The sequence below is a fragment of the Taeniopygia guttata genome, chromosome 1A (assembly GCF_048771995.1).
Source record: "Taeniopygia guttata chromosome 1A, bTaeGut7.mat, whole genome shotgun sequence".
In the NCBI taxonomy this organism is placed as follows: Eukaryota; Metazoa; Chordata; class Aves; order Passeriformes; family Estrildidae; genus Taeniopygia; species Taeniopygia guttata.
Window position 1 is genome coordinate 61,014,790 of NC_133025.1, and position 25,902 is coordinate 61,040,691.

A 25,902-nucleotide genomic window follows, 5' to 3' on the forward strand; every position below is an offset into this window, starting at 1 on the left:
CACCCCTTGCCCTCCTGTAAAACCCCAGTACAACCTGACCTGCTCTCAGGAGGCATAACAGAAATCCTTAGGCCACAGCCACAGGGACACCTGACAGGAGCAGTCCTTCAGCCCTGTCGGGTGCACCTGTGATGATCAGCACAAAGAACAGCCCTGGACATGCTCTCCTGCAGCCACTGAGGTGAGAGCCACATGCTCTTTCCAGTGCTGGCAGCTGCAGTGAGAATTCCGTCTTGCTGCCAACATGATGCAGGTGGGGGAAATGCCAGGTACTGCTGGGCCTCACCTTCTCCTTGGAGCAGTTCAGCCAAAGGCAAACTTACACACCAGGAATTTCCTGCTGTCCAAGGCAGCAGGCAGCACGGTCTGTGATGTAGCAATATTTAAAACATTTCCACAGGAACCCACTACAAAGAGGTCAGGGAGTGCCAGCCCTGCAGATGCAGCACTGCTCCAGCCTTTTCTTCCCAGGTGATCTTGTGCCTTACTGGACAAAGGAAAAAACAAATCCTCATGCCTAAAGTGGAAAGCAGGTGGGTCATCATGCAGTGGGTTCTGTAAACGTGGAACAGCACTGTTCTTCAGGATTTGGGGATCAGACACTGAAGCCTGCAAGACCCCTGAAGAATTCAGAAACTCACCTGCTGTTCAGCTGAGGGGAGAACTGAAACCCCTCTATTTCAAAGGCACTTTTGACAGATTCAAATGTTGGGCAGCTTCACCTGGGGGAAGAGATTGGTCCAAGTGGCTTCACATAGATGCAAAGAGAAGTTGCATCTGCTTCTGTCTAACCCTGCAGATCCTGCCTGAGTGGTCTGGCAGTGCCAGGGGAGTGACTAATTTGATTCTCAAGCTTTACACACTACACATTTATGGCTTTAGAAAACAGAAAATGTACTATTTTATTCTGCTCAAAATGTATGTACATTTTTATTCTGCTCAAAATCATTACAGTACCAGCTCAAAACTTTCCACACAGCTGATGTAAAACACCTGCTGTTAAAAAGCTTCTGGGGTGGGCCTTGGGTGTTTGGGGTTTTTTCATTCAAGAGTGGGCATATCTGACTGCTTGACCCTCTTGGGAGAATCAGTGCCACTTTCTCCTAACTTCCTTTTAGCACAGTCCACACATGATGTTCCTGCGGTGAGAGAAGGAAAAGAAAACACATTATTATTGCTCATCTATGTGCTTGGTGTATTTTTTATTCTAAGCACCAGCTAGCAAGATAAACACAATCCTGGTCCCCTGAGGTTCTCATATTTGCATTCTGAATTACATGTAACATTAACCCTGCTAAACATCTGGGCTCAAGTCCTCCCCCAAAACTGATCTCCAGTACTGACACAGCAGGGACTCTGCTCAGGATTCATCTGCCTTTTGCCAAAACTAATTTAACGCCTGTGAAGTTGACACATGAGTCTGGATCCCTTATTCAGCTTGAGCTAGAGGGTTGAAACAGACTACCCCAGTGGTCCCATCTTGAACCATTCCTGAAGTCTGCAACAAAAATCCTTGGTGTAAGTTGTGGTTGGAAGTACATAAACAGCATAACCAGAGTGTAATGTGAATGGAATACAAATTCCTTCCAAAGCAGAAGGTTGTGGGGTGTTGCACACAATAATCCTTTTCGGTTTTTTACTTGGTCTGTATTCTGAACTACAAGTAAACAGGTGCTAAAGCTACCTGAAGATGGTGCTAACCTATTAGTAAAGGAGGACTGTTAAGAGGGACTGGAATAAATTGTACTCAAGGTTCTGCTTTCTGTTCTGCCTAATTGTACTTTATTGGAATTGGGATTTATGAACTTAGTTGAGAGAAAGGCAAGTTTAAAATCCCACTGGAATTACAAAACTAATCTCCAGCTTTACACCTGCAGACAAGTGTCTTGGAGCTTGTTTGCTTTTTGATTGGGAAAGAGCAGTGTTTTCACCTCCTGCACTGCCAAAGGTCCTTACATGCAGTACTGAATGATACTTCTATACAATTTTGATGTTGGCTGCAGCAGCACAGATCTCTCAGCAGCGGAATCTTTTAAAGTTGTTTCACTATATCTTTTCCATCAATTGGGTTATTCACTTGGAATGCTAGGGTTATTCACAGAAATATCACAAAGCAACCTGAACAGCTCAGCTGTAAAATCACCTTCAGTACCACACCCTTGAGATTCACTCTTTCTGACCCCCTTAAGGAAGGCTTTTGGAACAGAAACCTGTATTTGGAAATCTAAGCCAAAAATCTCCTTGATGTTAGCATATAAAAGCACCAGAAAATGCATAAAAAAAGTTACTAGCATTCACCAGAGTACTCTAAGGTAATACTATCAATTGTCATTTGATGGACCTGAAAAGGCCATCAGTTACCTGCTGCTAGGCAGAAAGAAAACCAGAGAGTAAAAAAGAATATTCAGCAAACTTTCAGAGCTAGATCAGAGCTCTGCACAGTAATTACTTAATTACTTTGGAAAAGAGAGGGGTATTTTTCTTGTATTGGTAGGATTTTGGAACTTTCTGTGAAAATAAAAACGTTACTTACCCAACAGTGTTGTGCTGTCCACCTGATCAGCATCTAGAGAAGTGTAAGACACATCAGCAACACACATGAGCATCCAGGAACTTTTTATACTTTTATGCACCATCCCAAAGCCAGGTTGTATTTAGAATCCCAGAATGGTCTGGGTTGGAAGGGATGTTAAAGCTCATCCAGTTCCACCCTCCTGCCATAGGGGTTATGTTTCCTCTTATCCAGTCAGTGGGAACTTCCCCAGTTGACACCATTTTTTAAATCATAAGCAACTCCATTCATGGTTTAGCAGATTGAGAACTCCAGCAGGACATGATTACTCCAGCCCAGACTACTACCAACCCTGACTCAGGTCCAGCTGAGCCTCTCCTCTGTTGGGCTCTTTCACCTCTCCTAGGAAGTGGTCCTCAAGGTATTCCAGGATTCCTGGACTGTGGTTTGCTATGTTCCTTTTCCAGTGAGTGTCCAGGGGCCTGTAGTCCCCAGTCTGCATCAAGCTTACCATGGTTTTGCATTTCTCATTTCTTTAATATAACCCTTTTAACAAAATCCCCCTGCTTCATTTTAGAAGAGAGTTTGTAAATAGGCACAAAAAACCAAACCCTGACAGTTTGGTGATGTACAGAGCAGTTCTGCACACCTGAAAATGTTTTGTTTGGGATCTTGACTTGTAAATGGGATCAGGAGGTTTTAAAATCTGAGTAAGGTCCCTCTGCTTGCAAGTCTGATGCAAATCAGGCTACAGACAAACTTCCTGGAATCTCAGTGGTGTGATAAATATTTTTTTCTAACCTTCATGGAAAGAAAAACATAATGGAGTCTAATTGGAATAGTCATCAAGTCACAGAAAACAGGATATTAATTTGGACATGCACTTTTCAGGGAAAGGTTCCTCCTATGCACCACCTGGGAGTAATTTTAGACAAAACAGTTTCACTGAAATGATAAACAGAAGAGCTGTCAAATAGCAATTCTTCCCAAGGTAATTTAGTTATTTTCCTCTGTTCTCTGGATAAACCAAAACAGAACTGTCGTTGTTTGGAAAACATTAAAGGAATCTCTTTCCTTAGACATACAGTTGTTTCTCTTCACTCTCTTCACAACCCTACGTGTACTAAACCAAATACTTACTGGATGCACTGATTTAATTTCCCATTCTATGCTCAGTCAGATATTGTGGCTCAACCAGCTTATCCCACCAGCTAATGCCTTCAATTCTCTTAGTCTCTTTTCCTGACAAATCAGATTTCTCACAATGTAATACTCAATAAGCTGAAGGAGTTCACATCATAAATATATGTTAAGTAAACATCTTTACCAAATACTAACAAAGAGACAAATCTGTAATTCAAGACTAAATTTGCAAGAATCCACAGACCTCCAAAATCCACAGATTTCAAAAAAAACCCATCTAGTTACAGTTTGGCCACATGCTCCAACTCTGCATGTCCCTCACAAGCAACACGAGGTCAGTGCCTTGGATCAGCTGCAGTGTTCAGGCAGGGCGAAGTGCCCAGTACATGCTCCAGATTGTGGTGTTGAAGAGGCCACATTACCTGGACTTTTCTCTTTGCAGATTTGAGCAGTCAGATCCTGGACATATTCTGGGAATTGTTGGAAGCAGTCCCCATAGGACACTACTTTTATTCCATGCAGCAGCATATCTGCCTGGAGCTTAAAAAAGTGGTCTTCATTTTCTTTAAGCACCAACATGTAATGTTCTAGATCCACTTTGTTCTTTACTGTGTAAAGAAAAAGAGCTTGGAATATCTGGTCACGCAGAGTCTCTCCACAGCCCAAAAACAAAAAAGACTTGGTTCGGTACAAGTTCTGAAGAACCTCCTGTGAAGGATTAGAAAGAAACAACAGCCACATTTACTTCAGCAGACAAAAGCCAGGGTCAGAACTTTTAAAATAAATCAGCCAGAAAAGGACCGGCAGAGCAGAACCTCACTAGTGACCTGAAAAGAGCAAATGGTTTAGGACCAGGCCAAACTGACATTTGAAACCCATTGTTCCTACACAAAAAAAAAAAAAAAAAAAAAAGGGCAAAATGCTCATACAAATATAGGAGTTGGAATAAGATGATCTTTAAGGTCCCTTCCAACCCAAGCCATTCCATGGAGTTTAAATAGGCATGTAAGTGTTGCCAGCAAGGGAATTTAAATTGAAAGAATTAGGGTGACAGAATATTGTGTTCCTGTTAGGTCAGCCTCTAAATATCGAAAATTAATATTCCTGACCTGACTTACTATGACAGCTAAGACAACATTAAGTCCAGGATCCTGGTACCAATTTAAACCCCTAAGAAACCTAGCAATCATATGATGATGAATCCCTGTCCTGGAGTCCAGTACTTTGAGGCTCCTGTTCTTTCCAGAGATAAATACAAACTGTGACATCCAGCTGAGGGGTTTGGTGGTGATTTACACAGCCACTGTACCCAAGGGCACAGACTGCCCTTGAACAGAGCCATCTTCCTGAGTAATTCTGAATAGTTCCTCTGGTCCCCAAGTGTTTAATCTGTATGATCCCACAGAGCCTCAGATATCTTGTCTGCAGTGACTACAAGAAAACTGTTTGGCAAAACATAATCAAAATTTTAAAAGATCACACAAACCATGACTTCAGGATCTTGAGTAACATCTTTGTATCCCGAGGGATCAAGCACCATTCCACAGGGATCTGTATATAAGCCGTGAATATGAAGAACTCCGTATTTTATATGGCCCCTTGCCCACTGAAGAACCTAAAGCATCATGCAAAATACATCCTTTTGTTATAATATACCACACTCACCATGAATCTGCAAAACTATACAGCTGAACTGACTTACAAACCACTTAAAGCAGAAAGAACTACCTCTGTCCTTTCCTACAGCAAGACATTGCAATTACTAATTACACAGCTCACTTTAAATCATAACAAAGAGGTGATGGCTGATACTGCAGCTGTCTCTGGCTTTTTGGGTTAAACAGTCAACCAAAAAGCAAGCTCCAGCAGCACTGGCAGAAAGGTATGAACAGCAAATTAACTACCAGCCTGGCAAAATTTTATTTGGAATTTTAACAATGACTTTACATAAGTTAAATCATTTGTGGGTTTTTCCAGTAAATGGCAGGGAACTGGTTGACAAACACATCACTGAAATTCTCCTTGGTAACTGTTAGCAGATTATTCAGAATAAAGAGATACATAAAAGAAATGTCTGGGCATCTGCTGTAATTTATAGACATGCTTTAACAATTAACAACTTTTAGTCTTGATTTTTTAAACAGGAAAACATCTTTCAGTGCAGCTTATGTCCAAGTTGTCATGAATTAAGTCTAATAATTTTACTGCTCTCATCGTACCTTATCCTTATCTTTAAGGTCTAAAGATTCCATAGGTTTACCCTGTTGCTGACCAAATATTTCAAGCAGGTTATCATAGTTTGTAGTCAGAACCATTGTGCCTCTCTCCATGAGCCTCAGGATGGATTGCAGAACCACAGGGTTCTGAATGTGTTGTTCTAAATTGTCGAACACCTCCATTAAACAATCCTGGAAGAAGTTGGGCTTCGTGTCCCCGGTACGCTGAGGAGAGAGGAGAGGAACATTCCATCAGGCCCATGTGCTCTGTTACAACTGCCTCTCACAGGAATCCCACACCCTCTGGCTACTTAATGCCAAAGCATTCCTGTAAAAGAGGGCTTGAACAGTACCAAAAGCAACCAAAACCACCCAAAACAAATCTCAGTTTGTTACAGTGTTCTTGCGTCTACTTAGTGTAGCTCCAAACAATTCTCTGTTTGGACATCAAACAAGGATTTCTCACGAGACCTTGTAATACAAGTACAATAGAACAGCACTTAAATTAGCTTACCCTGGATTCAGACACACCAGTATTTTATAGTATTCAGCTATTCAGTATATCCCTGGGATATAGTATTAAGAGGGATTGGGCGGGGGGGAGATGGGAAGCAGTTTCTGTTTTCATTCCTGGTTGAGAAAACTTTATTAATGATTAAATCCGCTATGAACACATGCAGACTTATTGTCACACTGGAGCTCTTGAGAGGTTCACCCCAGCCTACACTTACCACTATTTAAACTAGAAGGAAGACTTGACAAAGGTCTTAACACCATTTGAAAACCTCTGGAAACTCAGATGGATGATTGAGACCAGGCATGCATGGGCTGTCCTCAGGGAAGCGTGATCTGCACTGCTGATTTACAACATGTGGCCCCAAGGCCATCACAGGCCCAAATAGAGCTAGAAATTCCTCTTTCCATCTCAAAAACATTACAACAAATATTTCATAGTCAGGACTCTTGTTTGCATTAATTCTGATGAATGCTAACTTATACTAAAACTTGGGGATTTTTTTAGCCTCCCCAAAATGTACAACGCGCTGTACGCTTACTCACAAAATTCCCATTTTCACCATTAAAAAAATCAACTCTTGGAAGAAATGTTCCCTTATAACAGAACAAAAGTACATAGTAGGCTTAGGAATTAACAGAGGTTATAAACATACTCACTGGTGACATCTTCCTGATGAGATCATGTGCAACCACAAGCAGGTCTCTCTCCTTCATTACTTTCTTACGGAATTCAGCGACATCCCCGGGGTGCAGCACCTCCAGCTGCTCGGCTGCTCCAAGGACAGCCTCAATGCAGCTCCTCCAGGAGCAGAGTGCTGGGATTCCCGGGGCTACTGCAGCACTCACCCCCGTCCCAATTACCAGGAGAAGGTCCCGAGGCTGCTTCCTTATGAGGCTTTTTAAGAATTTTCTTAAACACACAAAACAAAAGCGTTCATTGTTCACGGCGCATTTCCTGGCTTGCCTGAAGAGCTCAGGGACTGACTCCAGAAGCTCACCTGAGCCATTAAAGCTCTGCAAAACACCAACAAACCAGCAGGATCTGTTCCTACAGTTCTCCATTCCTACACAACAGGATGAGATGGGAGCCACAGAAGCTCATGGCTTCCCCCAAACCAACAATAGCCTTCATTCCTATTTGCCGTGCCAGACAAATAAATGTGCATGGATAATGCCAGGCAAAAAAAGTCAACAACTTCAAATCACTACTGTCTCTTAGATCCAAATAGACAATTGCCAATTTCCAGGCTGCTGGGCAAGCCAAACACCATTTCCAATGAAATTTTGAAAAAAGTAGGCAAAATTGTCCAATGACTGAACTAATATTTATGTGATAGAAAGGAGGTAGAACTATTTCAAATGGACAAGTCACACTATTCCAAGAAAACAAACTTTTGGCTTTTTTCTGGGAAGAAGTGGAATATTTTATTCTGATTTATGATCACTGTAGGATATGTGAACATAGCAGTCATGCTGGTTCAGATCAAGGGTTCATCCAACTCACTGTTTTGACATTACTGCCCACAGATCCCTCTCAGAGGAGTGTTGGTGTTACATCCATAGTCTCTGCATAAACCAGCACAGAGGAGTGTGAGGAAAATCTGTCTTTCATGTTTACTCAGCAAATAAGTGAAAATGCATATAAACCATACAGCAAAATCACTCTGTACAAACAAAGATTTCAGTAGTACAGAAACTCAGAACTCCTCTGACTTTCCAAACTACCTTTACAGACTTTCAGTTCCTAGTAACATGGTAATAAAGATGATTAATCTTATTTCACAATCATATCAAACTATATAGGTCAAACTATAATGTTAAACTTGAAATAGCCTCAGGCAAAGCAATAAACATGTAGGTATGGCTGCCAGCCAGTGCCTACAAATAAAATATGTTTGATGGCCCCATACCTCCCTGGTACATTTAGCCCAAATTGTTTCCTCCTCATAAACAACTTGAGTGAGCATGAAGTACTTGGTCAGGGAACAAACTAGCTTCTGGGATAATTTCATGTTTTCTGGCATGATGTTGCTCTTGTATTCAATGTTCAGTAGTTTATTTCCACTGTGGTTTCAGATTTTCATTAAGAGACAGTTATGTATCAACTCTAAGACAAGTTACCTGAATTTTTGCTCACTTCTAATGGTGGCCCCTTCTGGTGAATCCATCTCTGAGCCCTGAATAAAACAAAAGGCAAAGTAATTCTTACTGCTTCTATCCTAGAAAAAGCCAAAACCAAAATCAGATGTATTACTGTTATTCTTTTCTCTTTATTCCTACCAACTGTTTTAATATCAAGGCTCCATGTGTCACTCATCCATGTGTCATTCATCCCAGTGAAGCAAGACAGTGATGGAAACAAACCTGCCAAAGGACAAGTGTGCAAACCCAGCACACTCCAGTTAAGCTTCCAAATGCCATAGGACAGAGGTAAGAGAGACAGCTAAAAAATACTTTTGCCTAAATTCAGGATAAAATGTATCACACTCACATAAAACTACAAGTCATTTCAAGTCAATTAATGAGTTTCTTGGTTTTATTTTTTTCATAATAATCAATTTATTCAATCCACTTTGTGGAAAACCAGACTTCCACATCACACCTGCTCACAAAAAGCCCTCTGAGAGCCACCTAGCTACATGGCCAGACTGCAGGGTATGAGAGATTTTATTTGAAACACTTGCTGAGAAAAAAATAACTTATTTCTGTATCATCTATTATGTCTTATGTCTGAAGTACAAGAAAGACACTGTCTTGCCAGGAGAACTGTCTTTGGGATCATTACTTGGAAACCCCCAAATTTCATTACATTTATTTTTTTATGAGGATGTCATTTTTGTTTGGCTTTGAGACACAATTTTTGGTGATGGTGATGGCAAACTGCAGTCCCTAATCCCTCAAATAAACATTGTGCCAGAGCTGAGGGCTCCTAAAGTAGTTGCCAGCTCTCGCATTCATGTGCTGGAAGGTAATTTGGAAACAAGAAGCTCCGAGTTTGGAAATTATTTGACTAACAATAAAACCCAAACCAACAAAAAAACAAACAAGAAAAGCAAACCACCCCTAGACCACTCCCCCCCCCCAAAAAATTAAAACCCACAAAAAAACCCCAACCAACTCCAACCCAAAAAAAAAAAAAAAGCCAAAACTATCTCCCCCCCCCCAAAAAAACCAAACAAACAAACAAACCCACCCCCGCAAAAGAAAAAAAAAAAACCAAGAAAAACACAGATGTCTTCAGCAAATACACCCAGGATGTCTTTTAAGGCAGAAAAATCTTTTCTTCTTGTAATATTTTTCTCCCTTCCCTGACCAACAGTTTCCTATGGAGGTGCCCCACTGTTAACATTAGCATATCCAAAAATCAGGACAATAATCTCTCTAGGGCAAAGCATTCAAAGTCACACAAGACCATCAAGGCTGGCAGAAACCTTCCAGATCACCAAGGCCACCTACCCAGTGCCACCATAATCACCCCTAAAACATGTGCCCTTCATACACAGGAACATTATGAGTGCACAATAAAAAACAACACAGGAAGGAAGCGCAACTTACTTCTGTGGAAAAGATAGTTCTTGTTTTATAGCCCAATTTTCTCCCTCTCAGGATTTTTCATAGAGGTGCACAGAGGGAAATGAAAGAGAAAACAATTTCTATTTCTGCTCCTTGTTTTTCCTATGTGGAATGTGTTTGGAGAATTGTTTACCTGGGGTGAGTGCTTGGTTGGATTCTGGGGAGGATTGTTTGAGCCTGGTGGCCAATCCAACCTACCTGGAGCTGGACTCTCCAGAGAGGGTCACGAGTTGTGGGAGAATTAGAGTCAGAGAAAGTAGTATGTAGTTTTAGTATGCTCCTTTTATATAATATATTCATGTATTTTAGCATAGTTATAATAAAGAAGTAATTCAGCCTTCTGAATTGAGTCAGACATTGTCATTTCTTCCCATTGGGTTCGCCTGCATTTACAGTACCATTCAAGAAAGCTTTATTAATCACAATTCCCCACGTTTAATAAGAACATCTCACCGCGGGCTGTTGTCAATACGAACATTTCAGACCTCGCTGCTTCCTCTGAGCTACTGAAGTCGCTCCTGGAAGGCGCAGCCGGGCAGGGCAGAGGGATCCGCGCTCCCCACAGAGGGGGATGGAGCTCAGATCTCCCCGCGGCCCGAGCACTGCCCGCGGCTCCGGAGCATCCTCGGGGGCTGCCCGCACCTCTGCTCAGCTGCTTCCCACAAGGGCTGAAGTGGGAGCCCGCCGTGATCCAGGGATGTCCGGCGATGGGAGCTGGCTCCTTACTCCCAGCACAACGAGGGGACACGGGAAAAACTTCTAATGTCGCATCTGTCCTCCTCAACACACTCCGGTTTTATGGGCGAAATAAGAGCTCTATTCACCGACTGAAACTCCAGGTCAGCGGGCTGACTCGACGAAGCGAGTGCTTCCAGATACTTTCATATCTGAAAACACCTTAAAACGTTCAACCCAAAGGCAGCGGCGGGGAAAGGAATGCCTCGTCCTGAGCCCGCCAGCTCCCTCCGAGAAGAGGCACGCCGGGAGCAGTAGCAGAGCAGGGGCAGGAACGGGGGCAGGAGCCGGAGCCGGAGCAGGAACGGGAGCAGGAGCAGAAACAGAAGAAGGAGCAGGAGCCGGAACAGGAGCAGAGCAGGAGCAGGATCGGGAGCCGAAGCCGAGCCGGAGCTGGAGCACAGCCACCGCTGCCGCTCCCCGTTCCCTGCCGGCTTCCGGTAGCGACCCGGACGGGCTCCAGGCTCCAGGCTGTCGCCGCCGGGAAACAGGCGCCTCGCCGCCGAGGTTCCGGCAGCTCCGAAGGGCAGGTTGCGATCAGAACCTGCTCCCGGACCGGGGCCGGTCCGCTCAAAGCCCCGAGAGGGTGCCCCGGGTCCCGGCCCGGGAGCGGGCACGGCAGCGGCGGCGGCGCTGAAAGCCCTGAGAGGCAGGAGCGCCCGGCACGGGGCTGGCGCGGCACCCTCAGCGCTCGGCTGCGGGAGAAAGCGCCTGGAAAGCCGCAGATTTAGCAGCTAGCGCTCTGAAAACGGGCTGGCGATGGAGGTGCTGGAGAGGGAAAACATTGAGGTAGGGAAAATATAAAACAAAACGAGATTTTTAAAAAGCGCGGTCGGCAGCGTTACCTTGGACGGCTCTACTGAGGGCACGGCGGGGGCGGCTGAGGCACCGTCAGGCGCGATGCTGTGGGGTGGTTTTTTTGGTTTTGTTTTTCTTTTTTTTCTTTTTTTTTTTTGTGGGCTTTTTTTTTCTGGTTGGTTTTTTTGTGGGTTTTTTTTTTGTTTGGGTTTTTTTTTTTTTTTTGTTTGTTTGTTTGGGTTTTTTTTGGTGTGAAAACCTCATATTTTATGATTGGCTGTTGGCAAACGTTACGATGAATACCTGTATGTGTAATGTTAGAAAGTTGTGCTGTATTAATCCTCTCGAGAGACGTGTTAAATATGTTTTTTAGGTTATGACACACTGTTCAAGTAGAAACTATGCTGTGTAAGATGCTTTTTAACTAGCTCAAGAAAGAGATGAGATAATCAAGGAATTCTTTGCACAGAGATAACAGCAACACGAACCCTGAAGAGTTATAGATTCCTTATCAGAAAAAACAAACATTCTTCCACCTTCTCTCCGTCTTTATGGAACCACCAGTTTTAAAGGGCAGGAGCTGACAAAATCCAGAATAAAATTCTGAATTTTCAAGGAATTTATGCATCATGTATGAGATATATGAATATGCAACAGGCTATTGCTTTTAAGGGTTATTCCTTTGTTCACAAGGCATGGTTTTGGCAGCTTAGTGTCCAAAAACATCCAGACATCCATAATGCTTTGCTTTTTATTGTCTTGTAATTGTCCTAACTCTAAAATTTTGTTACTCTAATTGTATTACTATACACTGTAATCACACTGAAGATATGTTTGTTCACATCCTTTAAATCCAGACAAGCTTCCTTGACTTTTGTGGAGTTTATATTGATTTACACAAATGTAAGTAAGGATGAAATCTTGTCCTAATTTAGGACCCATCTGCCAGCACAGGTCGTGCTGAGAGAGTTTATTGCCATGTATATTCCTATAACATCATATCATAGTGCAAATCCATAGTGAAGCAAATCAGGGATCAACAGATAATGCTGACTTTTATATTTCCTGTCTTCTTAGTATCTGAGCTGCAACCTCACTGTAATGTTCTTGTAAACTTTTTGCTATGGATTTATGTAAATTTGCTTACATTAAGATAGAAACCTTCCAGTAGATTTCTGCAAGACATTCTGTTTTCTTCAGCCTCTAGTTAAACCATTTATTCTCACTCACATTCAGTAACTTATAATAAATTACCTTTTTTATATTAAACTTGAGCATAGTTACATAAATGCTCTCATTCAGAGGGATTTAAATCAGATAGTGACTGCTGTAATAAACTCAGCTCCTTGTTGTTTAACAATATAGCTAAAATATAAAACTGGACTTGTAAATACAAGGGATTCTTTCTTAACCTGCACAGGAATTCTTCTGACTCTGGCATCCTGTGGTGGCCAGTGCTTGTATCTGTTCCAGCTAACAGGTGAGGAGAAACTGAGTGAAAAGGAACAATTTACTACAAAGAGATTGAAACCTTGGGAAATACCTGTTAATCAAACCATTTTACTATCCTATCTTTCCACAAAAATCAGGACTGAAACTTAGGTGAAACTACCTGTAGGTGTCTGATTTTTCTCCAAAAGAAATTTCTCTTCAGAAGGAAACTGCTGTGCCCTATGCCCTCTAGCATGCCTTAAGAGAAATGAAGCATTGCACCATGTTTACAGCTTCGATTAACATCACCAACACACCACAGAGGGGTGAAGTGTCAAACATGTCCCTCTACAATTACCTGAATAAGACACTTTAGAAACTGCTGGGATTGATTTCTGAATAAGCAGCTGCTGCTTGAAATCCAGACTAATATAAAAACACCTAAACTTGTTTTATGCAGTTAGGACTTGTTTCATGTGTTAGGATTAGATTAGGTTGAGCCTCCATTTTCCTGTGGGAATTGACAGTTCTATTGCTGGAAGATGCACTGGAGAAATCTTTCATCAGGCATTCTCAAACCAAGCCAGCCTCAAACTTGGTGTTCTTATGGGTCATATGAAGCAAGGATAATTCCAAGAAATCATCTTTTACTGAAGAAATGTGCTGTGACTGCAGAGACATAAGATTATCCCACCTTCTACATGGAGTTAGAGTGCTTTAGCTGGTAAATTCCATTGGAAAATTCTACAGATGGCAGTTTAGTCCTGGTGTAATCACTGTAACTTGCTTGAGTGTGGAGGATGCACAAGGTCTGGTGGTTGGAACAGGAGACCAGACAGTTCCTCATCTTGCTTGTTATGTTATCCTCAGAAGTTATTTTTACAACCTTTACAATTTAGGTATCCCTGCCAAGTGAGAGTAAGGCTATTTATGTACAGCCAAACAAAAGGAGTGACTTAGTGTAGAAAAGCTGTGCTGGGTGTATTGCCTTACCCGTCTCTTGTTTTCCCCCATTCTTACAGCACATGAAAAAATCTTCCAGAAAGGAACAAAAATAACATTGTTAACTTAAGTGATTAATGCTTTTATACACACACAAACACACACACACACACACACACACACACACACACACACACACAGGGGAGTTCTTATAAAATAAAGTTCTTACAGTTGTTATAATCTCAATTCACATGTAATCTTCTGAAGCTCAATATAAGGCTGTTGTAAAATGTGATGCGGAAATGTGATGAAGGAAAAGAACAAATTTCAAAAACAACAAAGCCCAAGTACCACTGGAGGAAGGAAATGAAGTAAAGAGTGCTACTCTGCTTTTCTGCTGGGACAGAATAGAAATGGAAATATAGCAAGACAAAGAGGTGGCAGCATGTGGCACTTGGCAGAGGCTCCTGTCCCTGCCCAGGCAGGTGGCTACTGCAGCAGAGGGCACCAGAGCAGCAAGGATGAGGTGTGATGCTGGCTCTGCCTTGCTCAGCCTCGTGCGTCTAAAGACCTGCTCTGCTGTGAATTCCTGTGCTTTATATTGCTTCAGCATTTTTGTCACACCACAGGAGAGGTGCTGAGCAACACTGGGAGCTCTGGGGTGGAAGCCAAGCAGGCAGTGACACGTAAGCAAAAAGGCAGTAAGGAGCACCACGAGAGCCTGGGGCACATGCACCTGAGTCAGCATCCTGCATCCCACATCACCGATACCACCAGGAGGATGATGAGACCTGACCATTTACTAAGCAAACCTTCTAATGAGAAATCATCAAAGCAAGGTTTCTTATCTTCTTATAATTTTTTTTCTTTTTTCAGGTGCAGCTGGAGAATATATTTACCTAGATCTTTTGCATTCCAGCTAGCGTGAAAACACAAACATAAATAACTGTGTTTATATCCTGCAAATTCATTATATACGGCATCAAAGAACTGCAGAAGGTTTTTGTACAAATCTGATGTTTGATGGGTTATATAGTATTACTTGCAGAAATTGAATGGCTGGGAGAGAAGCATTCATAGTGGAACATTGATTTTACACATATGCGCTTCACATTCCCTTAGATTCTTCAGGCATTTCTTGCACAAATAAAACCTAAACCTTGTGTGTTATGGTGGAGATACTGAGCATCTCCTTCCACAGTGGAAGGCTCTATTCTGCTGTCATACTTTTATTATTTTAAAAGAAGCATATATTGCTAGCTCTAATAGTTGTATCTCATGGGCTTGGATGATACTCAACATGCTCTTTAATGAATACAGGAGTTTTTTGCAATAATTATGTTGGATTGATAACAGCCTTCTTCTTTTGTCAGTGGAATTTTATAAAAGGAAATTATGTTTTATTAATATGATGGTCAAGATCTTACAGGTACTAAAGTTTTTATTTTTTGCTATCTGACATTTACATGAAAGAATCTTGGTAGTGTGAAATAACAATATTTTTTTACACATGCTTGCAACCACCTGGAGAAATATTTAATTCTGATATCACAGGTTTCAAAATAGAATTTTTCCATTATTATTAGTTTTACCGGTCATGTTGATAACTAAAATATCACACTGAAACACTGCCTACACATTTGAATATATATATATTTGTTTGTTTGTTTGTTTATAATGATGGCTATTCTGGTACTTTGGTTTTATATCAGTTTTATGTGGAAAGTGGGATATAAAAGTTGAATGGTGAGATAATGCCATTTGACATTTACAATGGTATTTTACCTATTTCTCTCAGTTACACAAGCTAAAATGGGGAGTCAGTTTTAATGTATAATCTGAAAAACATTGTTAGGGTGGCCACAAATGTCAAATCCTAGAATCACGCCTACACATTATCCCCTCTTGGATGGAAAAAGAAAATAAAAAAGGAATTGAAAATTGAGACTATATGTGGTAGAATCAAAACTAATTCTTGTGGGTTTTTAAGAAGATAAAGAGCAATGTGAACAAGTGGAGATAAATTATAGCAGATTTAATGATAAACTGAAATTAGATCTGAAAACAGTGATCATAAAGGCAGATACTGTTTTCTGTTTCAAATGCTGAAACAGTGCGTCATGCAGGAAGAAATGCTGTGTAACTGGGGAAAGCAGATATTAAAAGCAATCTGATTCCACTATTATCTGGTAGGATCAGTTCCCAAGGAGAAACGAAGTTCATCTACCAAGTTTTGAACTTTTAAAAACAGAATTAAAAATAAGCATTATAAAAGCGACTCTGATGGAAGTCTAAAGCAGGGTTTGAGAATTTAAATGCTCATCTTTGCTGTCTTATATAATAAGAACCATAGGTCATTTCAGATCCCACTTATTTAAATTTCATCAATGCAGTACTGTGGCAATCTATGTTGTAATATTAAAAATCAGTGTTAGTATCTTACTACTGGTAATGGAATTAGATTCTGAGGGAAAGCACAATTAATTACTGTTCCTGATATTATTCTGTTTAACCACTGATCCTTGATAAGCATTAAACTTGTTTTGGTGGAAAAGTCTAAATAATAGAGCTCATTTCTTTAATAAAATTGATAGAAATGGCACTTTTATTTACTACCACCACATTTCTTGTAAAGAAAATCTTACTTCATATTTATGTAAATGAAATGTTATTTTTTCTAAAACTGAAAAGATCTCGGAGGGCTGTGTACTCTAACTTAAGTTTTTCTACATGGTGTTAGGAATCTTCATCAATATTGTTAAGATGTTAAATAATTTAAAGTTTTATTAATAGTGATTATTGCATTTTAATGTCTTCTCAGTATGTATACAAATTTTATGTCATTGCAAGCAAGGTTTTGGGATGTTTGTGTTTTCTTTATGTTTGCCACAGCAGATGGAAAGGGTTCCTCCCTGAATTTAGTTTTGGAGCTCACACAGGATTTCATATGATTATGAAATCAGATCTGTTACTGTGCTGAAGGAAGAGGATGTCGTAATAGCAAGTGATGTGTAAAGCATGATTGTGCAGAGGGGGATGACAGAGGAGCTGAGATGGCAGCTGGAGAGTTTTCTCTGGCTCTAGGCAAAGAAGGCAAGCTTTTAAAAATGGGATATTTTGTCCTATTTTCATATAGAAAGCAAATATAATTAATGAAAAAAAAACCAAACAACAGTAAATGGCTTTTCCTAAGTGATCTGCCCTAGGGAATTGTACTCTGGCAGACAAAGAAAAGGTTCGTCTTCTGTGTGGTATTTATCACTCTGTAGTTTACAGAGAATTTAGGAAGATGTACTGGAGAGCAATCAAATAATGTAGAATGATAGTATTGTGCAATACCACAGGGATATCACTCATGGGTTTCAACCCTCAGACTGAATACATAAATGAGGACATAATATAAAATATCGGTCAAAACATAACAGCTAGTGCTCTGCAGGTCTCAAAAAAACCCCATATATACCTCTCAAAATAGCTCAAATAGCTTCTAGAACAGGTAGGCATGTGTCAAAGTAGGCCATGATTTCAGGTGAATAAAGAATAGGTGTTGAGGAATTGAATAACAAACTATAACATCACATCTCTAATGATTTCTCAAAGCTTAATTGGAATGGATACCAACAAACATGAAATATTTCTCAATGATAATGGCATATTCAGAAGATTCAGTGCATTTCTATGAAACATCATATGGTTCAACAGTCAAACACAGATGTCAAACACAGGAAGAGCTCAGAGTATTCCTGTGTACACTGTATATTTTCTCATATACAAAAACCTGTAATAAGCAGCTAAGGGATATTTTGAAAAGGGAGATTTTTAGTTTGTTCAATATGAAGAGGCTGTTTTGTCAAGCTACAAATTCTATTCTTTTTCCCCCCTCTCAAACTGTACAGTGAAATTGCAGCAGCTGTTGAGAGGTGAAAGACACAAAGTGATGGTTAACTAGCTGATTTAGAGAGAAAGTCTTACAGTTGACAGGTTTTTTGTAATTTTTTCAGTGGGCTTTTCCCAGTTCTTTCAGGCGCATCCCGTAAAGCCAGACTAAATAACTAAGGTGACTCATGGTGTAAACCGAGTGGACAATTCCAGTTAAGTGAGTTCATAACCACAGTGAGCTAGCTACAAAAAGCAGAGAGGCCACACGCCTAGATTTCTAGAAAAATGCAAATTAAAAGATCTTGTTATACTGGTATGTAAGAAATATCTTTATGTGTGTTAATTGTTGTTAGTCTCGGCTTTGATGGGTAAATCACTGTGAATTCTCAACACACAAGTGATTGACAAAAAAGAGAGAAGCAAAAATAGAAATTATATTATGTATGTCAACCAGCCCTTGATCAGCTTCACTGGATGCATCTTCTGAATTGGCTCATCCTCAGGCTGTCACAAGTGCATAGCTGAGAACATGCTTGAAATGATTACTAGTCTGGCATTTAAATTTAAAGACTGTTGATTGAATCAGCTTAAGTATTAACCAATTTTGTCCCCGTTTTAAGCTAATTGGAATCTCAGTAATGGAACATCCCAGCCCTTTAATGTCTTGTTGTGGAGACACGTATTTCTGGCACAGCTGGATGACTGAGCTTTGTTCAAAACAGCCATTTTCTGTCAGCTTCTCTGAAATAATTCAGGGAGGTTTTTTTTTGCCTTGTTTTCATGCCTGAGTCAGCATTTGGTAGCTGTTCTGAGTGTGTGCCTTGCCAAGCTGTTTCTGTCCTCTGCTCTCTGAAGTGGGTGATGAGCCTGGAACTGGACACAGTGCTGTGGGAGTACAGGGCTTCCCTCTGGCTGCCCTGGCAGATCTGGGACCCTGGCAGGGTTCAGGAACCCCCCTGGAACTTTTATTGTGTACCTGATTTACTCTTATTTTGGGCAGCACAGCATTTCATTTGCACAGTAAAATGGGATGCAAATTTTAAAAGGCATCTGTCTCAAGATTTCTTCATCCAGGTTTTCAACAATTCATAAATGCCAAGTGCTCTGAAGAGAGTTTTTGCCTTTAGCCTAAAAGGAGAAGTACTAGTTCTTCATAGGTCAAAATGTCTCTAGACAAAAAAACATTCAACAAGTGGCATTTCAGTAATACAGAATTATAATTTGGGCACTCTATTGGAAATTGAACTTTTGACTATTCTTTGGTTCTTTCACTTCTTTCTATATTTTTTTTCCAAACTTGAAGGAAGTTTGCTGCTTCAAAGTTTGTTTCTTTGTAATTTTTTTTTTTTTGCCAGCAACCCCCAAAACAAACTATCTTAGATGTGGGGAGTGGGGTAATTGATGGAGGGTAAGAATTCACTTTTAGTTAAGATTTCAGTGCTTGTAGCAAAAGTAAAACATCCACATTTCAGGCCCAAAAGTAAAATTCAGTCTTACTATCAGCACTTCAGCCTGTGTTTTAACTTGGAGAATCCTCATGGCTTCCTTTGTAAACTGTAATTTTACAGGAACATCCTGCACAGCTGGGTTTTGCAACCCTTACAGCAGCTGTATTTTACCAGTAAATCCCATACTGGGAGCACTGTTCACCCTCCTTTAAGAAATATTTGAGATATTGTTAAATCTAAAAAAAAAAAAAGGTTTTTGGAAATACTTTGTTTAAAGACATTTTTCACATGTCAAGTATTTTTTATTTGAGTACCTTTTAATTGCGCTGCTTATTACTCTACTATGTGAAATCCCATCATTTAGGGAGTGCTTGGAAAGCTTCTGAACTCTGTAAGGAATGAGAAATGAGAAACCTAAGGGAAAACAGGCCTTGTGCAAAAGTGATCCACAGCTTCTGTCTGAATAAAACCATAGCATCAGCATCTACTCACCACAGTACAAAATAATTTCATTTGAAATCACTCTTCCATGTCAGGTTTCTCTTCTGATGTGATACATAAACCGTGATACCTGGCAGCAAGAACTGAGCCTGAGCTTAAAGGCAGGAGAAAATTAAATTTTTGATATGGAGCAACCTTTCCAATCATAATGCTGGCTGAGATAATTCAGATGCCTAAGCTGCATCGATTAGAATCAGTCTAAAAGAATAATGTTTTTTTTTTAATAAAACCAAATCAACAAAACTAATGGAAAAACAAGAAGGCTGTCCCTGCTCCCTGCCATAACAGGTGCTTGAAATTAGATGATCTTTAAGGTCCCTTCCAATCCAAATAATTCTGTAATTCTATTCTTTAAGGCACTGGAAGGATTTTGAAACTTATTTTCTTGTTAGGACACCTATTTTGTTTAGTAACTTGTCATCTGCTATAGCTTATTTTAAAACTAGTGGATGAGGCTAAGGATTTCTTAAGAAGAAATGCAATAGGAGGGATTGAAATGTAAATACAGCACTGGATTGCATTTTGAGATGTGTGCTGTCAGTGGTAGGCAGGAACAAAGCAGTGGTAAAACAGAAAGAGCTGAATATTCAGCTATGAAAAGCTGTAAGTACAGCACTGTTGACCATTTCTGCATTCCAGTCCACCTCCTCTCAGGCTTTGGCTTAATGAGAAACCTTTGTAGAATACACAAAGACCAATACATCAAATGCATCATTCTGCACTGTTTTTTTTCTCGACACAGTATGTGTCCCTTCTACAGTTTAAAAAAAATTCTTTGGGATTAGACTAGGTTTACTAGATGACAGTGCAAAAAACCACTGCTGTGTCATGAAAATGCAAGCAGGTAGCTAAGGTGAAACAGATTATCACCAATCTGCCTTGTTGCATACACACAGACAAAACAAAAGAACCTCAGGGAAAATGCTCTGAGTTTAATTCTAAAATCCTCACGTTAAATTTAGCAACAAGAAGTTTCTGGAGCCTAAATAACTTTTAGTATTTGGCCCCAAATTAATAGTTTGACCTGAAGCACTTCTTGCAGATTTAAATACATGCTTTTGAAAATCAAATCCTACATTTTGGGCATGCCAAAATGTAACTTCAGGGTTCAAACTCTACTTTGCTAATGGCAAATATGCTGATAAATCCCTCAAATACAGCATTTCTCCCTTCTATGGGGCTGCCATGTCTCTCACAGTCTAAGCATGGGGTGGTTTATCCCCATCCCTTTTCCTAGAGCTGAGCACGCACACACTGCCTGCCCCCAGGTGTGGCCACAGGAGTGATTCCTGAGCTCACAGGGAATGCAGAGCCTCTGCCCTGCATGGATCTCCATTCCCAGCTGCTCTCAGTGCCAGGGCACAAGCCTGGACAGGCTGGCATTGAAGGGGTTAACACTAATGCCTTTGTCAGTCAGGTCAATCCTTTAATAGCCACTTTAGGCTTCATAAATTCGAATTACCCTTCGTGCTGGGCCAAGGGGAAAAGCTAGGGTGGTGCATCTTTAAGTAGTGAAGATGAGATCACCTCCTTTTTATAGAAACTGAAATCATCCAAAAGCTGCACAGCAGTAGGCTGAGCACGTTCCTCAAGCTGCAAAAAAACAGCACTATCTGGGAATTTCTTTCCAAATAAAAAGAGAGCACATACCCAGCCAGCCCTTATCTCAAAATACAACTCTCAGACACTGCTTTTATTTCTTGGTGAGAACTGGGGGATTTGACTGGTTTCATGCTACTACTTCTCCAGTCATTTAACTCCATCTTTATGGTTGTGAAAGTGAAAACCAGATCCTTCATTTTCCACTGGGTATGATGAGAAATCATTGTAGCACTTTGAATCTCATCTAGACAGGAACAAGCTGATGAAGTGATAGAGCAATCAATATTTTTAAAGATGGAGCAATAAATCCCACATTAAAAAAATCATCCTAATCATGTGCAGTATCATACAGGCACTTAAAAGAAAGAGTGTGTATGTTCGTAAAATAGACCTTGCCCCCATGCAAGCACACATACAAACTCCTGCACACACAGAGAGACATGCAGTCTGAATTAATAGTGGGTTGAACACAGCCAGGCAGAGGCCAGGACCAGGATTCCTGCAGGAGTGATGACAACACCATAGGACATGTTTGCAGCCATGGTTTGCTCCCATAAAACCCCCAAGAACATACTCTAAATATAGAGTCCAGCAGGTACATCCATAAATCAGTGTAGTGCCTACATTTAATCACACATTGTGCAAGCTGAGTGACATCACTTTGTTCTGACTGTTCTGTACCTTGCGCTGCTAATGTAAGTCACACTACAATCAGCTCTTCTTGTGTTTTCTGGTTTTAGAAAAGGCTTAGTAGTTTCATGCAAGGACTGGATATGTTTTTAAGTTTGTCTTTGACTGGTTTCACACCCTGTAGCTTTGCCTAGCAGAGGAGAAGCTCAGAGAGGGTGGAATTATTTGACCATGTTCCTTGAGTGCTGGCCAGAGTTCAAGTCAGCAGTCTGTTCACTGGAATCTTGTGCCAGTTCAAAGGACAGGGTTCAAAGAGGGTTTAACACTTGGTGTAAGCAGGACTGAAGGGGGATGAGGAGTGAGGTGTTTTGAAGGTTTTTACTGATGGAGTAAAGGGGTGAGAAGATGAAGCACTGATGTGGTGTTACGTGCCATCTCTTTCAGTCACAGATCCCCTGAGCCACAAAAAGCCACGCAGGGTGACAGCTCTAAGGAAGAGTTTGTTTGGTCATTAATGAACCAGGACTGTGACAACAAGAAAGAACAGCACAGGGATATGTGCTGGGCTGCTGGGACCTTGCACAGAGCAGAGGAATGTGTGCAGCTCCCTAGTCACCAGGCATTTCAGCCCCAAACTTCTCCCTGCTTACAGACCCCGTTCCTGTGTCCTTTCAGCTGTGCCCTGTGAATGAAAGGCTGTCGCTGATGAGGCAGGGATGGGAATGCAGAGGCTCCATCTTCAGAAGGCAAAGAATGATCTTTATTGAAAAGCACCTCTCTCTTTTATAGAGAGCATCGTGAACATTAATTCCATTGGTCTTAAAGTAAAAACATTTCACCTGATTGGTACACTTGGACTTAGGTCAGTGTGGAAGAACATATCTAAAAACAATATGAATGGAAAACAAGATAATAGATTGTTTACGTTCATCCTGGACTTTTACCCAGGCTTAGCCTGGCAGAAATCTTTCTCTTTTTCTCTCTGACTGAACTGAGAATATCCACAAATACCCAGTGGGACAAGCTGCCCTGGGAACCTGGCTGTCCTGGGCCCTCTGCAGCATGGCTGGCCCTACACCATCATGGGGCAGAGGGCTTCCCACACAGAGCACAGCAGCCTGTGGGAAGGCAGAATTATACACACCACTTTGCTAACTGTACAGTACCAAGTCCTGCGTCTTCTTTTAGAAAAAATGTAAAGTGAGCAAGTAGCTGAGAGAAATGAGCTCTCCTGTTTTGTGAAACCTCTGTGTGTCTGTGTGTGTGTACAGATGTGGACTCCACAGCTGAGGTTATTTTGGTTTATTAATGTATTTTCTGAGTTTTACTGTGGTACAGACAGACCTCTTCTGTCTGTGTTACAGTGCAGTGGGTCCTGCTAGGATTGACATAAATCAGAGAACCACACAGTGAAAAATGTGATTACAATCGAATCTGAATTTCATTTCAGAAATATTGTGTTGTTCTGTAGCAGTCCTTTCAGGTTTCACTTTCATAAGCCTCTTAGAAATGCAGCTGTGAAAATTCACTCCACCTTCATTAACAGCCAAACCCCATGTACACTGCATGCCATGAAAAGCAAATAGTGTATCGCTATCTAATATAGCTACAATGTAGTTATATTAAAGATTTATGATATTTACTAATACATGGCCATATCCTTAGCACTTTAGGCTTGCAGAGCTCCGTTGGTACATAGCCAATACACCCCAGCTGGGAACACAGCCTTCAAACCTTTAGTCATTCGATTGTTGAAAGGCTGAGGCACAGAAAGTCTCACAAAAAAATTTACACTCATTTGGAATATCTGTGTAATAAAGCAAGAACTACATCTTTTTCACATCTATTGTATTTTTTGTCATTTGTCCAGGCACAAAAAGCCAAGACTTGTTTCAGCTGAGTTTTTCTCCTGGAAAATGTTTCTAAACCAGGGATATCTAGTTACTAAACTAGAGATATTCTTTCAAGTTAGTTCTCTACACAATCCTGAATCAACTGAATAATAAAAAGGCATGAGTGTGCATGTGTATGTCGGGATGTTTAGATTTTTGTATCTTTTCACTGACTTTTCCCAAAAACCAGTCACTCTACAAGTGCATTATAACTTTGAAGAAATAATTTCAAAGATATGATGGCATTGCATTTTTTGCTAAGATGTTGACTTAAACCAAATGCCCATAAACAAGAAGGTCTTACCACTGAAAAAGCATAATACCTCTAATATTAAAAGCTCTGGCTTTTTTGTTAAGGTTCATTTTGATGCACACACAGAAGTTAAAAAGAGCAACACAAAACCAAAGGCCAGCATGACTGGTTTTCTGCCTTAATGGCAGCAAGTGGAGGCTCAGTGGAAGCTGAGCTGCTGCAGAACCATGAGCTGTAATTTCTTTCCAGCCATGCTGGGAGTGCACTGTGCCTGTCAGGAGGCACACTGCTGCTGCCCTGGCTGCTTATCATGAGAGGAATATCAGAGCAGGAAAAAGCATTTCCTGTGCTGCCCACAGGCTGGGCTTGGAATAGCCTGCAAAGATATGAGGCAAGTGCTGAGCCACATCTGGAATCTGGATAGAGAGGAAGAGCTGGCATTCCCATTTCAGCATCAATACCAAGACAGCACGTTAACTATAGCTTGTTTTGTTTTTTACAGAACAGAAAAAGATTTAAATTCTCCTTTTTAAAATAATTTTGGCCAAGTCCTGATCTCAGTTCTTGGTGATGTTTAAATTCTGGATTTATAAGCAGCTGATGTGACAAAATGTGCAGACCATTATTCTCTTCAGCAAAACAAACACTGTCCAAGCCTGAGCAGTTCTCAGTTGCACAAGCTGAGCTGCATTTTCCAGTGAAACATATGTAGAGCAGCTTCCAGCCAAGCATAAGTTCAGCTGAACTTGCATAGGTAGAGTTTCCTGTAGTGCTATCAAATCTGGACCAGTTAACTTCAATGTACTTGTGGTATTTCTACGTATTATACTCTGTAGACATTGGGAATTCTTGGAGCTAGAATTATTAAGCCAGGTCCAGCACTGTTCTTATGCAGTTACTTGACCAGTGCAGCCATTTTTGTTTATTGCTATTTTCTGTCAGCCTTTCTCAACAAAAAAAAACATGCAGAAAAATGAAAAATTATGCTGTGGTTTATTTCACTTGTTTGGAAGCCACAAAGTAATATATATTTGTCTCTCAACATACAGGAAATTATTGTCTCCCAAACAGCCAAAATTCAGAGTTGTGGGTTTATTTCTATTTGACCCAAATACTGACATCATAAGGAATATGTATTTCTTTTAAGGAATTTTGTTTATTCAAAAAGATGCTCAGAACTCAAAGATTACCTGAATTGTCTTGAGAGTAGTTGACCTGATGAATATTTACTTAAGTAAATATGGATCTAAAAAAACCTGCCACATCGAGTTCTTTATCTGGAGCTGCTGCTTGAGTCATTTATTAGAGCAGTTTATAAAAGCAGATCTTCTGGAAAGTGCAATTTCTTTTGATCTCTGCTCACAAGAGATTCTTTCTTATCCTGCCTGTTATTAAAAATATAACAGATGTTCATTAATACTGAAATACTAACACAACTATACTATATAGTGTAATTAATATAACCTTAAAACCAGTAAAATAAAATCACACTATTACCAAAATTGTAGTATTTCCAAACACCCTTTTAGTTAGATATTTCTAAAATATTCAGGTATTTCTGTAAGAAATATTATCTATTTAGACATTTATAAGAAGAAAGAAAAAAAACTACATCATTACTAGTTGCATTTATAGAACTGTTACTCATACTCAGATTTGATTTTCCCCTATAGTCCTAGAGGTGTAAACACTAATTCAGGAGATGAAAAAAAACTAATTTCCAAATTACAAGTTAATTATTTAGATATTACTTCTGTAAAGTCAGTTTATTTTTAGAAAGTAATCACATATCTTTTCCCCAAAAGAATTCAAGACTTAATCACTGCATTCT

The 25,902-nt window shown here is 40.4% G+C and overlaps 2 protein-coding genes across 5 annotated transcripts in view; one reads left to right on the forward strand and one right to left on the reverse strand.

Moving 5' to 3' along the window:
* Positions 1-869: 869 nt before the first annotated feature.
* Positions 870-11,140, reverse strand: FAM118A (family with sequence similarity 118 member A). 4 transcript variants are annotated; one of them, XM_002188438.7, is made up of 8 exons: positions 10,414-11,140; positions 8,509-8,564; positions 7,045-7,297; positions 5,875-6,096; positions 5,142-5,270; positions 4,078-4,363; positions 2,534-2,566; positions 870-1,139 (listed from the first exon to the last, which is right to left on the reverse strand). In XM_002188438.7, exons 2-8 carry the CDS (start codon positions 8,553-8,555, stop codon positions 1,042-1,044), a joined length of 1,068 nt encoding a protein of 355 aa, XP_002188474.2. In that variant the 5' UTR covers positions 8,556-8,564; positions 10,414-11,140; the 3' UTR covers positions 870-1,041. The 4 variants fall into 4 exon arrangements, with proteins under 4 accessions (XP_002188474.2, XP_030119250.1, XP_072779770.1 ...); XM_030263390.4 differs by having other exon boundaries at positions 10,437-11,042; XM_072923669.1 differs by lacking the exon at positions 10,414-11,140 and adding an exon at positions 10,159-10,392.
* Position 11,141: 1 nt separating this feature from the next.
* KIAA0930 (KIAA0930 ortholog) overlaps positions 11,142-25,902 on the forward strand; it is a 62,872-nt gene continuing 48,111 nt past the window's right edge. The window contains exon 1 of the mRNA XM_030263387.4: positions 11,142-11,484. The gene's annotated coding sequence lies outside the window, so the exon portion shown is untranslated. The remainder of the gene's footprint in view (positions 11,485-25,902) is intronic.